Raw genomic sequence first — 13,995 nt, forward strand, 5'->3', positions numbered from 1 at the left:
ATCAGAGAAAAAAAATGCTGTTTTATGATTGGTTCATGGCTGTTAGTGTGTGCGTGTGTGCGCGTGAGCCCCGCCCGTGGTCAAACAGACACACAGACAGAGAATAGAGGAGAGATACAGAGACATCGATGTAACCTGGTCGCAGCGTTTTTACAGAGTCGCAACCTCACATGAAGGCAAAAACAGCCACTGGAGCTCCAAAAAGTATTGGCTTTTGATAGCTGCAGGGTAGCGACGCTGCTGCTGTGGAAACACACAGACAGCTGCAGGAATGCAGGTGCTACAACAACTGAGAACACAAGTAAGTGACTGTGTGTGTATGTGTGTTAAATCATGGCTGCAGGTTGGATCACAGGACTGATGAACTGTACTGGAAGCTACAGAATGATGTAAAAATCTCAAGAAAAAAAACCCAAAACAAAACAAAAATCCCTACATAATGGACTCATTTTCTGTCACCTCTGGTGGGTTTGAATGTCTAAACTCAATCTGTTGATGTGGACCGTGTGATATGGTCGAAAGCTCCTGAACAAGTTTGTAAGAAGACCTTGAATCTGCTTTTCCAAAGTCAAAAATGAACTAACTGAGCATCATAATCATTTCTGTGATTTTATGTTTTTGAGAAAGAGTTCAAGTTTGGGTTTATCAGTAATTTAGACCATTTTTTTAAATTGCCCTAGTTTGATAAATATGATACAGTATCACTCTACTGAAAGATGATTATCTAGTATTGCATTAGTTCCATGATGACAAGCATTCTTCATTAAATTTGATTGTGAATATTTAAAAGAAACTGGATGAATGATGCTGTTACTTGTTCCTTGAAAGGAAACTGAGGCAAACATCCACTAGAGGGGGTGCTTGGCCCGGGTGTTGCATTGCTTTGTTGCATATAAAACTGTTGAGTCGGCACAGCCTCTGTACAGAGTAGGCTCAGACTGTGCCACAAGTGTTTGGGAAGTGGATGAAATACAAATTTTGGCAAAGTGATAAATAGATCACTGATTTTGACGTGATATGAAAAAGGGACAGGAAGGAGGAGTGAGATGGGGCCACATTGAGGCAAGAAAGGGCACGCTTTGGTGAAAGTGAAGGACGGAGGATACGCACAGAGAGAGAAAGAGACATTCGCGACATGAAAGGAGGGACAGAAAACACAAAGACACGTCAGTGAACACCATGGCTGAAGCAGGGACGATCACTGAGGGAGACAGGCAGATAAACAGCATTTCTCAGAAAGCCTGAACTCCCATGACTTTGGAAACTTGAACAGTAAAAAGAAAAAAAAAAAAAGATCAAAACCGACATTGAAAAATATTCAATATATATATATAAAAACACAAGAATAGCAGAAACAGAATAGTAACTTTTTATAAGTCTTAACTGTGTTGTGAGTAAAGGACTGTGATTCTTTGATTCTCCCTGTAAAGTGTTTGCCTCCTTCATTGCTTTGCATCTTATCAGAGAAGAGTCCAGCAATGGCTGTGTAAACAAAACCCAAAAAAGTGGGGGAAAAAAATACATCTGCAAGTGTGCATCCACGTGATTGGCTGTGCACGACTCTACTTCCTCTCCCGTTCGCTGTGTGATTGGCCCGTTGGCCCGGGTGGAGCTGTGATCGGCCGGTTAAACCCTTAGCCATCGCACCGCCACGTTTGGTGTGCCTCCACCTCCTCCGAGACGACCAGTAGGAGTTCACAGTTCTTCCCTCGCAGCTGCTGGCGGAGAAACTTCCTGTGATGTGTTCCAATAAAGAGCAGAGAGGGCAGTTAAAATGATGATTATTATGTCAATTTGTTAATTCAATACAAAGGCTCACAATTTTAAAAGGTAGACCTGGTTTAAAGCTGTCTGTTTATTTCTTGGCCACTTAGAGGCAGCAAAAATACAACATATTAACATATTATTTCTAAAGTTTTTTATGGCTAATGTGTTAGCGAACAGTTGCCTATATATTTACACATACAGCAGCAGTGCTCCTTTTTGACAAGAAATTTAAATTTAGTTTTAGTTAAGCGTTTTACTCACATTTTAGTCTTGTGTTTTTGTTTTGTTTGAGTCAGGATTTAGTCAATACTTTAGTCTTACTTTAAGCCAACCTTTTAGCCTTTTGGTCTATTTAAGTTGTTCTTAAAGAGTTTGTTTCTTTCATAAATTGGAGTGTGGATCTTAAGTTGGCAAATTACCTCTAATTGTTACATCTACCCCCAGCTAATGTTACAACCCACCCCAGTAGTGGGGTAGGTTGTAACAACAGAACTCTCTGTATTTGATATTAACTCGCAGAATCTGTGATTGTGTAGCAGACATCCAATAGAGTTCTCTATGAAGCTGAGAAATATGGGTGCTGTGTATCAAAGTTTGAGAGATTTAGCACAAACAACTTCTGAGTTACTGATGCTCAAACAAAAAGCGTTACTACCATCCCCATCACGGTATTAAGTGCAGTTTTGCATAGCCACACCTCTCTCCCCGGTGCTGAAGAAAGGTCCGGCTGCACACATACACATTCTGCTGTAGAGGAAAAAAACGCTCTGCCTTGAGGGCGATTCTTTAAACCAATCACAAATGTCTTAGGCAGAGCTAAGCCCAGGATGCTGCAAGATGTTGAGGGGGAACTTGGTTTGATGGAACATTTGCATGTCAGGAGGCGACTTCTGACATTAAAAGGACTACACGACTGCAAAAGAAAAGGTTTACTAGATTACGGTCATACTGTTAGCATCCCAGGCACTAATGTGCCATTTTCAGCATGTAGGGTGCAGCTCGGAGGTTACTGGGGACATTGAAAACATAGATAGCGGATGTTGCGATGCCACTTGAAGCAAGTGACCAATAGTTATATACTTATACCCACATCTGATGAGTCAGACTATATCAGGTGTCGTGTAACAGCCAGTAAGCTACGCTGCTTTGTATTTGAAGTTTGTTTTTTTTCCTGATATGTGCCAGACGCCACAAGCAGGCAGGATGGAGACAAAAACCCCCCCAGAAGAATCTTTTTACTGGTTTTGCTTTTGATTTTGATTGTTTCGATTGAAAGCTCATTTAGGTTGATTTTTGTTTCAGTATTGAAATTGTGACATTCCTGTTAAATATATAGTATGAATTTAAGATTTCTAGTATTGCGACAACAAGAAGGGTACAGTTTCATTCATTCTATGGTCATGTGGAGGCATGTAGACGGGGGCAGCCCTCACTAAAATGTTGATTCATTTAAATCAAGAACTCTGTAAAGGGATGCACTAATGTTTTGGGAAGCAAAGGCTAAAATTGACAATAAAAAATGAACTATGTTGAGTTTTGTAGCTGCTGTGTCTTATCTAACAGACCGGAGCCAAACTATTTTCTGATTCGCTCTCCTGTCCTGTTATCAGAGCTGTAACGATTTGTACTGCTGCGTTAATGTACTGCAAACTCAACACTTCCTGCAGCTGCTTCACAGTAAAAATGCCCTCGAGCTGTGAACAAATTCAAGGCTTTTACTGTGAAACAGCCACAAAAGTTGTTAATTAAGCCACAGAGATTAATACCTGACTGAATCTCAAGTGTCACAGCAATCTGACCAACACTATAGTTGTAAATAAATCTTAATCTGGATCAGAATGTTAGATAGACAGACCAACACACTTGTCCTAAGAGCTCCTGCATGTGACAGATGAATCCATGATGGCGCAATTACTCTAAATCTCAAAACAATATAACTGGTCATACGTGTCATCACAGTAAGAAAACATGGACACAGACACACATATCCTTTCCCTCTCACCTGAGCTCATCCGAGTTGCCGATGGGTTGAGGGCTCCGCAGCTTGGAGTCCAAGTTGTAGTAGACCCCTCCCACCTCTCTGACTCCTATCCAATGCTGGCGTTTGAGCGGCAGTCGGAGAGGCCCCCAGCGCAGGTTGGATGGCACGTTCAGAATGAAGCCCGTCACGTTGGACAGCTCGATGCTGCCCACATCCCTGGAGGAAGAAAAGACAACATCAAAGGAGATCTGTATGTAATGTTACGATGTTGGATCTTCATATTAAACGTGGCAAAAAGGAAGTAAACATATGTAAGAGTAATTAGTTACAGAGCTTGAAATTAGCATAATAAGTCCCCTTTAATGGTCTGTAAACTTCCCTTTTGTGTTGGAGCATGGTGACAGACAATCATCAGCGAGTTCAGGTGCGTTTCTGTTGAACTGAGACTATCAGAAACCATTTTGGAGAAATGGATGACAAACCAACTGTAAGGGATGTGTAGAGATGTAAGGGGTGTAAGGGATTACAATTTACAAAACAGTGATTACACTGTAGTTACTATTTCAAGTAACTCTGAGTTACTGATTACTCTCTGACCCAGGTAGGATATCATATGATGATGTGTACATGTGTCAGGTCAGGGCAGGTCACATCAGCTGAGGGAGAGACAGAGAGACAGACTTTCCAAGGTACAAAAGTATTACAGTAATACTATACATAATATGACTTATTACTTTTGATTCCAAGTAATTAGTGAGGTAATATTACTTTTTAAAGGAGTAAAAATTAAAAAGTAATTAACACACTTCCTGAGTAACTTGCCAGACACTGTTGTAGAAACACTATAAGTTTACCATTAATTATATACCTGACTTTCACTTCTGTATGATAAGGAAACTAGAAGAGTGCACTCAGTGTTCAGATCCCCACCAGGAAGTAGTTGGTGAATCACCTGCTGCGCTGCCACCACAACTGCTTGATGCAGCCAGCGGAGATTTGTAAAGTTTTGAATAAAGTTTTTTGTATAGTACAGTATAATTTAAGTTTTCTTATTCTGATGTCAGCCGAGTGTTATTGTATAGTTTTTAGTTTAGTTTAGTTTAGTTTTCTTTAGGGTAATGGTATTGTAACAGACAATCCTGGGGTCACCTAACTGTATAAACTTAAAAAAGAAACAATAAAGAAAGAATAAATGGGATGATAAGCCCAAACTTCTCATTTTGAACATTGTTATTTAATCAGGGGATTTTGGTATTTATTTAGAACATTATAGGCGATGAGGTGGCTTTACAACAACAGATATAGAAATCTACATTTTTGAAGAACTCACAAAAGCTAAAACGCTAAAGACCATCAAAATGTTGATGTTCCATCAAATAACCAGTGGTATGTTTAATTTTTCAGGTTTCTAACAAACCAAATTTCACGAGAATCAGTTCTGAATTAAGCGAGTTACAGTTGATTTTTTTTTGTTTACTAGCTGACCTTGAATGCTCTAACACGGTGATCACTCAAATGCCTAACAGAGATGTCGGCGAAGCTAACAAAACAGGGATTTATTCATCTTGTATCGTGCCTAACTGAAGTGGCTCACAACATACCGGGTATGGAAATAATCTGCAGATGCTCCGGTTTAAGATCAGATGTCACTTTTTGAGCCATCACTAAATGTGGCCTGCAACAGGCAAGGTAAGCCTTGTTTTTAGCCTAGCAGTTGAGTTGAGGTGAGTTAATGAGTCAGACGTTGTATAAAACAGACCAGCCAACCAACCTTTTCATGGTTTTTCATCACAACTACTAGAGCAGACAGTAATGTGAGCAAAAAACTTTAGGCCAGTGGGTCCAGCAGAATGTGATTTTAGCTGCGGACAGCAGCTCCAGCTCCGTTGGTCACGCACAGACACACGACCCATCGCATGATCTGATGCCTGGTGGAGATAATAAACTTGATCCACGAGCCTGAGATACTTATCATGAGGGGAAAGAATCACAGGATCACTCTGAGTGTGATACACTGCCTGTGATAACGACAGGAGCACAATGGTAGCAATTCTATGATGCGCAATATATCAAGAAAATCACTGGCAACGCATTATGGCATTGATATAACTGGAAATAAAACAAACTAAAGTGGCATTAGAAACACAACTTTGACCAACAATATGTCATGCACTATTGCAGGAAGTCTACAGTGCATTGCACAGAAATGGCTCATTATTTGGAAGGTTTAAGTAGTAACCTGCAAGCTGTATAGTTTGTTTTTCTCTGACTGGACCTCAAACACAACAGAACTTATCATTTTCAACGATAAACATGTAAAAACTTTAATCACATGCTATAGTTTGAATCACCACTGTCGTGTCAGTCAGCGACAGAGAGCACGATTGTTGTTTTTGTCACTAGATTAGAGGTAGCTGTGATTTTGTTCCTGTTCTGGTCCAGACAGAGAAACAGGAATATGGCTTTTCAGATAACATGAATGTTTTACTGATAAAAGCAAGTCTGCGGTTGCTGTTGTTGTCAACAGTCATGTTAGCCCGCTAATGAGGGAAACGGGAATGCTGATAAAACTGTCTTGCAGACTTTGTCGACTGATGGAACTGCTGACTAATCAAAGAGAGCATTTGAGGCCCTGCTGATTAGGTTGCTGAGGTGCAGACGAGGACACAGGGAGCCTCTTTATGACATTCACCTCATGTTTACATTCCAGGATCAGGCTTTCCATTCTTTTCTAGAAATCATTTTCTAGGATTTTTTTCTAGCTGATATGAAAGACGAGGATTACGCCATATACAAAAATGTTGCTCTGATTTAAACTTAAACTTATGCTGTCTGCCTGAACGTCTAGGAGACTAAACTTTAGATCTGAATATCATTACTTTCATTACTGTCTCCTCTTACTGTTATTCTTTCATTTCGTCTTGTGTATATAGTCTATAAAGCTTATGTATACAGGTTTTCATTTTTACTTTTTACTTGTATTTTTATCTATTTTCTTGCCTACTTTTAATTACTATTTTGTTTTTTAGTTTTTTTTAACAGTATTCTGTCATTGCATTATATTATTATTTTTTTTTTTTTCGGAACGTACTTTGTGCTCTCTACACAAGTGATATGTAAATAAAATTTAGCATTATTCTTAATTTATAACCTGAATCCCTTTTTTCTTAGATTGACCATTGCTGCTTGAACACCAAAAACATAAATAGTAGCCTACAATTTTACCTACAGACAAATCTAGACTTGATTTCACATACAATTCAATGTTAGAGTCAAGTTTGCTACGATTATTAATTGCCACTTGACTGACTTTTATTAGTTTATCATACCATACTTTAGTCTAGGGCTGAACGGTTTATCAAAACTTTATTGAAATTGCAGGATGCGTAATATGTGTTACAAATGTCTTACAAAATACCATTTTAAATTAAACATTGTAATGCTGAGATGTTTGTTTACAACATTGTTGTAAACAATAATGTAAAATAGAATAATGACGTAAAAACGATTCCATTTTATATTGCAAATCATACCGCAGTTGCAATATCAGTCAAAATAATCACAATTAAATAATTCTTCAAAATCGTTCCGCCCTACTTTAGTTCCTTTATTAGTAATAACAAGTGGGACTTTAACACGGCTAATCACAGCCACTGTGAGCTAAAGCCACAAAACATTTCGTGTCATGTTATGGCTTGTTTTGTCATCCACCCTACAGGTGCTGCAATGTGATGTGACTCAGAGGTGTTGCAGGCTTGAGGTGAACACACCTCAACATGACCTAGACCAGACTATTCAAAACACTCTCATCCATTAACTACCATTTGAACGTTAATGATCCTGAACATAATGATGATCTCCGTCTTGCCGAGCTCTGATAGACAGCCTAAGAGGCAAGTTTATTCTCAGCTGAAGGAATATACATTGAAAAAATTTTTTCGAGAAAACACAAGATTTTCCAGGACATTTAACACCTTTTTCTCATTTTCTTATTTGTTTTCTATTCCTGGAAAATCGGTCAACTGTTCTCCAGGTTTTCCAGGATGTGCGTCTGACAGATTTAAATTGCAGATGTCACAGCTGACAACAGTTGCTTAAATTCTTTCTTGTCACCATGTCTATTCATGGAAGACAAGGAGGTAACCAAAAACAAGACAGGTGTGATGAAGACAAATTTTCTTTGTGTTAGGTTCTGTCTGTTGGATCATCATATTGATCATTTAGGGAAAAAACAAAGATCAGCAGTCTAAAGACAAACTCCAGCTACGACTGATGTGATCAGGGTGAAAAAAGATCTAAAGATAAGTAAAAGCATTACTGTCCTTCAACTGTTTTACATTTTCTCATGCAAGAATAAAGAGAACCGCAGTGAAAGTTTTCAGTATCAGCCTTACATACCTTCTTTTATCCCACCAAACTGCCTCGAACCCTCGTGTCTGCAGGGCTGCCATAATGACATTTACGTCATAGTTCCCATTTCCCAGCATGCTTTTCTTGTGCGGTGTCACCAGAGTGCTGGGAGAAAGCCTGCAACAAGTTGACAATAGAGAGAGATTTGCACATTATCTATTACATTTCATGTACACAAGATAAATATTGATATCCAAACTCCGCTTGACCCCAAAACTGTGATGTTGTGTAAAACATAAATTAAAACAGAATGCAATGATTTACAGATCCTTTTAGACTTTTATTCAATTGAATACAGTATAAAAACAAAATAAATCTGATAAGTTTTAATTGTTTTTTGTAAATACACACTCATTCTGAATTTGATGCCTGCATCATGTTCCAAAAAAGTTGGGACAGGAGCAACAAAAGACTGGGAAAGTTGTCGAATGCTCAAAAAAAACAAAAAAAACAAAAAACACCTGTTGGGAACATTCAACAGGTTATCTAATATCAAGTGACAGCATTAAATACCGACATGATTCTATAAAAGATACTACATAGACTCAGGAACATTTTGGAAAAACACTGTCAGTAAACACAGTTTATCACTGCCTCCACAAATGCAAGTTATGACTCTACCATGCAAAGAGAAAGACAGATAACAACGACATCCAGATATGCTGCAGACTTCTCTGGACCTGAGCTCATTTGAGATGGACTGACGGTGAGTGGAAAAGTGTGCTGTGGTCTAATGAGTCCGCATTTCAGATTTTCATTGGAAATCATCGATGTCGTGTCCTCAGGCTAAAGAGGAGAATGACCATCCAGATTATTACCATCTATGATTGTATGGTGGTGCATTAGTGCCCATGGCATCATGGGAAAATGTCACATCTGTGAAAGCCCCATTTGGAGCAACATATGCTGCCATCCAGACGTCTTTTTTTTAGAGATGTCCCTGCTTATTTCAGCAAGAAAATGCAGAGACACATTCTGTTTGTGTTCCGACAGCGTGGCTTCATAGTGAAAGAGTTCAGGTACTAGACTGACCTGCCTGCAGTCCAGACCTGTCTGACTGGGTTGTAAGGTCTTTTGAGGCCCTGAAGTCGTAAGCAAGAAAAAGAAGTTCCCAAGTTCCCAATCGTTTACTGAGAAAAGGTGATAAATCACAGTGGTAAACATGCTCCTGTCACATGTTGCAGGCATCAAATTCAGAATGAGTGTATATTTACAAGAAACAATAAAGGTTATCAGTTTACATATTTTGTCTTTGTACTGTAATCAATTGACTATGGATTGAAAAGTTTTTGCAAATCTTTGCATTCTGTCTTTATTTACGTTTTACACAATGTCCAAACTTTTTTGGAACTGGGGTTTGTAGGTTGGTATACTAGCCTCCCCACCTCTGGTATATCTCCTGCAGGGTGTCCCTACTGAAGGCCGTCCCGTCCTGGAAGACGTTATTGAGCGCGTGCAAGGCGCACAGCTCCCTCCGTTGCTTCTCATGATAAATGGTTGGAGGTGTCAGAGAGGGCTGAGGAGGCAGCGGGGGGGTGAGGGAGGAAGAGGAGGATGAGAGATCCTGCTGCTGCTGCGAGTCCGTGGGATCCCTGGACCTCCTCTCCTCCGCTCCCACCACCACCTCCCCTCCTCCTCCTCCTCCTTTCTGCTTGCTGACCTTCCAGCGCATGCAGCCCAGCTCTTGCAGGCCGCCTCTCCCCTTCCCCTTCCATTCACCTGCTGGATACGGAGCGCTTCCCATCCCTGGACGCTCACCACCACCGCCGCCGCCGCTGCCGGCACTTCCTCCTCCAGCTCCACAACTACTACCTTCAGGACGCTACAACAGCATCATGACAACCATTTCCATAGCAACCTCTCAGCCCAGCTCGGAAGAGAGGAGCTTGTGTGAGGAGGGGGTTGCAAGGTAAATGAAACCTGTGGCTATTTAACACCTGCTCGCTCTGAAGGAGAGTTGTGGAGAAAGGTCAACGGGGAGGGAGGGGAAGATGGGAGGAAGAAAAAAAAACAAAAATCGCACACAAAGATACTCCAGATGCTCCCAAATGAAAGATTACTCCTCCAACAGCACCACAGCGTCGTCGTCAATCAAACTGCTGCTGCTGTCTGTGCGTTTCCACTTCCTCCATCTTCTGTGAGTGTGTTGACAGCTCTTTCCATGCAGTCACCAACCCTATAGCTTTGCAGTTCTTTCCATCACCAGGCTGCTGACCACTAACTCAGATCCAACAAGGGATTTGATGCTGAGCAGTGACAGGCGCCTGAAAAGCACCTGAAAGAAAGACAGAAAGAAAAGCTAATTAAAGCTCATTTATGAGCAAAACAAGTTACCAAAGCCAGAAAATACACATCTTAAAACTATTTAAGAGCAGCCAAACACCTTAAACAAGACTTTAAAACAGCTGATGTCGTATTTAATGGTAATAGATCGCTGAGATCATATTATAAACTGTTTTGGTCAACAGAGCCCAGAGTGAGAAGAAGGTAAACACTTCCAGCAGCTTGGACTGGATAGAGGAAGCAGGAGGCTGTTGTAAGCAAGCTAGCAAAACATGACAATAACAGCCCCGTTCAACACAACACACACACATTACAGAGCTTACAGTCTATTAAGAAGGGACAGTCGCTGTTATACTCTGAAAACACACACGTACAGATGCTATTAATCCATGATAGTAACAGATATGTGGCGTTAATCTTGTGGCTGCTCTACGTGACTCCCGTGTCGACAGCAAACACAACCACAGCGCTTCCTTTATGTCTCCTAACTTCATTTTCTCTCAGCCAACACTCACCTGGACTCTCCCCGACGGCGCTGTCACAGCTGGACTGTCACAAACCGGTCTAAAAGCTGAGTACACCCTCTCCTGCGTCCCTGAAGACTGTTCAGTCCTTTGTCTCTGCCAGTTTTTCCCTGTGCAGCTCCCTCACTCTCTGTATCTGTCTCTTTCTCCGTCCGTGCGGACGCGGACATGCGCAGTAGCGTCTCCCTAGCTCCATATTGCTGTCACCGCCTGCGTCAGTAGACAGAGGAGCAGACCCTCCCCTGAGACTGCGAAACCTTATGGTTTTAACTTCATTTTGACTGGCCACATCTAAAATGTATCATGAATAAATAAAAACAGAGCGCTGATTTACATCCTGTTTGCAACGGTTGTGTACAACTTCTTCTTCTTCTTCTTCTTCTTCTTCTTTTTTTTTAAGTTTTATGACTTCCAGGTCAGGTTAATGTATGCTGTTACATGACCAACTTCAGTTTTCTGTTTTTGGGTGCTGACTGCTTAAAGGGATAGTTAACCCCAAAATAATAATAATAAAAAAAAACATATTTTTCCTCTGGTCTGTATTGCTATTTATCCATTTAGATTTTTTTTTTACGTGTGAGTTGCAAAGTTTTTCTGTTTTCAGTTTTATATAATATATTTGAAAAAAATCAAAACCAGTGTTTCTTTCCAAAAGTCATGACCCAATTGCTCAAAATAATTCACAGACCCTGTTGTGAGCAGTTTCATGCAAGGAACTACTTTCTGGTAGCTAGTACTGCAGAAAGAAAGTAGTGCCCACATAAAACTGCTCATAACAAGGTCTGTCGATTATTTTGAGCAACTCGGTCATGATTTTTGGAAAGAAACACTGGTTTTGAATTTTTCAAATATATTTTTTGGCACTTTGATCTTCATAGGGCTTGTGCCATCTCCAAAAATAGGCAACTTGCACCAAAACAATCTAGATGGATAAATAGCATCACAGGCCAGAGGAAAAATATGTATTTTTGATTATGGGGTGTAATGTCCCTTTAAATGAGAGTAAATACTTACATATTTGTAAAGGGGCCAGAGCTACAACTCCAAATGAATGCTATTTACTCTGTCTGGTGGATGCAACCATACAAAATATGTATAAATCACATCTTCATTCTACCTGACCCCATTTTTACTGGTGGTGTATTTAATGTATGCTGTTTTCATTGCATCTTCACGTAGCAGGATAGTTGTCGTTGTGACTGGAGGAGGGCAGGATTCAAATTGCACACAATGAACTCGGGATTCACAGGAAACAATGCATTCATGATGTGGAACACAAGAGCTGCTTCCAGGACATACTTGACATAATGATGACATTGTTGATGGTCTCCTCTAGTCTTCTTTATTGACACAATGTGACACCTCAGCCCATTGTTTGTTTGGCTGCGCTGTCAACACATAGAGTTGTTCCTCTTCTTTATTTTTTTAATAGCAGCTCAAAATCAGTTATACACTTGCAGTTATCACCAGTAACCACAGGTGGCACCATATCAACCAGGACAGGCTTTAAAGCTGCATTTGATCATTTTTGACCACTAGGGGACAAAACAACACAACCCTGAATGTAACAAATTGTTACGGCCCAATTTATAGCAAGCAATACACAAATTACAAACCTCTAAAATTTTTGTAATTCAAGTCCTTGAAAAGGGAAAAGGATGTTTTTCCTCTAAACACACTATACATGTTAGAATATAGTTGCTGAAAACGTGAAAACACTGTATGTGGTACTAAATTGTAGAGTCAGAATGGTGAACTGTTCGTGATTTCTGTGTTCAAGATTTTTAAGGTGGACCTGAAACACAGCACAGTGAGGTGCCAGAGCCATGGTCCCAAACACCGTAGCACCACGAACCGGCGCACGGACGACTCCACCTCTCCTCACCCTCCCTAACAGTCAGTTATGGACGTACCCTAAGCGGCTCTCTCAGTCCAAATCAGCCCTGCTGCTCAGTTTAGTTCACTTCAGTTCACTTCAGTTCCAGAGAAAACTGCTCCTTTTTAAAATCATTTTGAGCCCTATTTTTATGTAATTAGCATTTTTTTTTCACTCATTCAAATTTGGCAGGGTGGTTAATACATGTTTCTGTAAGTATGTAAGTGTAGTATTTTTTTCACATCTGCACTCTTGGTATGCATTACAGTATGTAATCTGCATAGTTACTTTTAAAATCAGAATTCATTTCTGAGTAGGCCTACTATTTGCGTACACTGTATATCCAAACTTAACTGCTGCAGTTTTGTAGCCATTAAGACTATCAAAGAGCCAAAAGTAGCTAAAAAGCTGCGAATAGCTGCAGTGTTTGGTGTGAATTCTCAGTGGGTTTGAGTGACCATTTTAAACTCGAGGAATCTCTTGATTCAGTGTTGATATAAAAATAATTCTTCATGCTTAATTAAACATAAGATACGGACTTTCTGTCAATTTAACTGAGACTCCACCAGTCAGCCCTGTTCAGTCCCAGGGAATGTCCTCAGTAACAATGGATCATGTGGATAAAATTTATCCACATTATGAAAATTTCCTGAGTTGTGGCTTTTCTGCACCATTTAATGCATTTTTTGAAAGCAGTCACATTTAATAATGGTGTTTTAGTGCTGAAGGGGAAGGTCACGCTTTTTATGAAGTGTTTTTCAGCTAAACTCATCCAAAAGTCCAGTATTTCCCAACCATATCATGTTTTCCCCTCAGTTTTTCATAGAAACACGTTATGTAATAGTGACATTGGAAAGTCTTGGAGCTAATGAGGTATATATTTGGCTACTTTTGCATTACATTTGTTTGACTGCAAAGCACTTAAACTTTTTTGTTTCAACCCTTAAAACGTAAAATAACAGATGCTAACTCATATTGTGTAATGATAATGGTTCCTACCATCTAACCGTCCCTTTGTCAGGCTCAGATGCATGGAGGCAAGAGGAAGCAAACTGCTATTTTCTTATTCGCAGGTCACAGGTTAGGCTTGACGAATAAACAATAGGTGTTTTTTTCCCTTATGTATCATCATGCTCATGAGGAACCTGATTGGT

At 40.1% G+C, this 13,995-nt stretch overlaps 1 protein-coding gene across 1 annotated transcript; it reads right to left on the reverse strand.

Moving 5' to 3' along the window:
- Positions 1-360: 360 nt before the first annotated feature.
- josd1 (Josephin domain containing 1) lies at positions 361-11,143 on the reverse strand. Its single transcript, XM_084741111.1, has 5 exons — positions 10,957-11,143; positions 9,544-10,433; positions 8,147-8,275; positions 3,770-3,964; positions 361-1,734 (listed from the first exon to the last, which is right to left on the reverse strand). Exons 2-5 carry the CDS (start codon positions 9,900-9,902, stop codon positions 1,635-1,637), a joined length of 783 nt encoding a protein of 260 aa, XP_084597237.1. The 5' UTR covers positions 9,903-10,433; positions 10,957-11,143; the 3' UTR covers positions 361-1,634.
- Between the last annotated feature and the right edge of the window lie 2,852 nt (positions 11,144-13,995).

The sequence above is a fragment of the Lutjanus erythropterus genome, chromosome 17 (assembly GCF_056507025.1).
Source record: "Lutjanus erythropterus isolate fLutEry1 chromosome 17, fLutEry1.hap2, whole genome shotgun sequence".
NCBI lineage: Eukaryota > Metazoa > Chordata > Actinopteri > Lutjaniformes > Lutjanidae > Lutjanus > Lutjanus erythropterus.

Excerpts from the sequence above, each read along its gene's own strand:
- josd1 (XM_084741111.1), bottom strand. The coding sequence starts at position 9,902 with ATGGGAAGCGCTCCGTATCCAGCAGGTGAATGGAAGGGGAAGGGGAGA. Across the intron at positions 3,965-8,146 it reads GTTTGGTGGGATAAAAGAAG|GGATGTGGGCAGCATCGAGC; the intron begins GTATGTAAGGCT and ends TTCTTCCTCCAG. Across the intron at positions 1,735-3,769 it reads GGCAACTCGGATGAGCTCAG|GAAGTTTCTCCGCCAGCAGC; the intron begins GTGAGAGGGAAA and ends AACACATCACAG.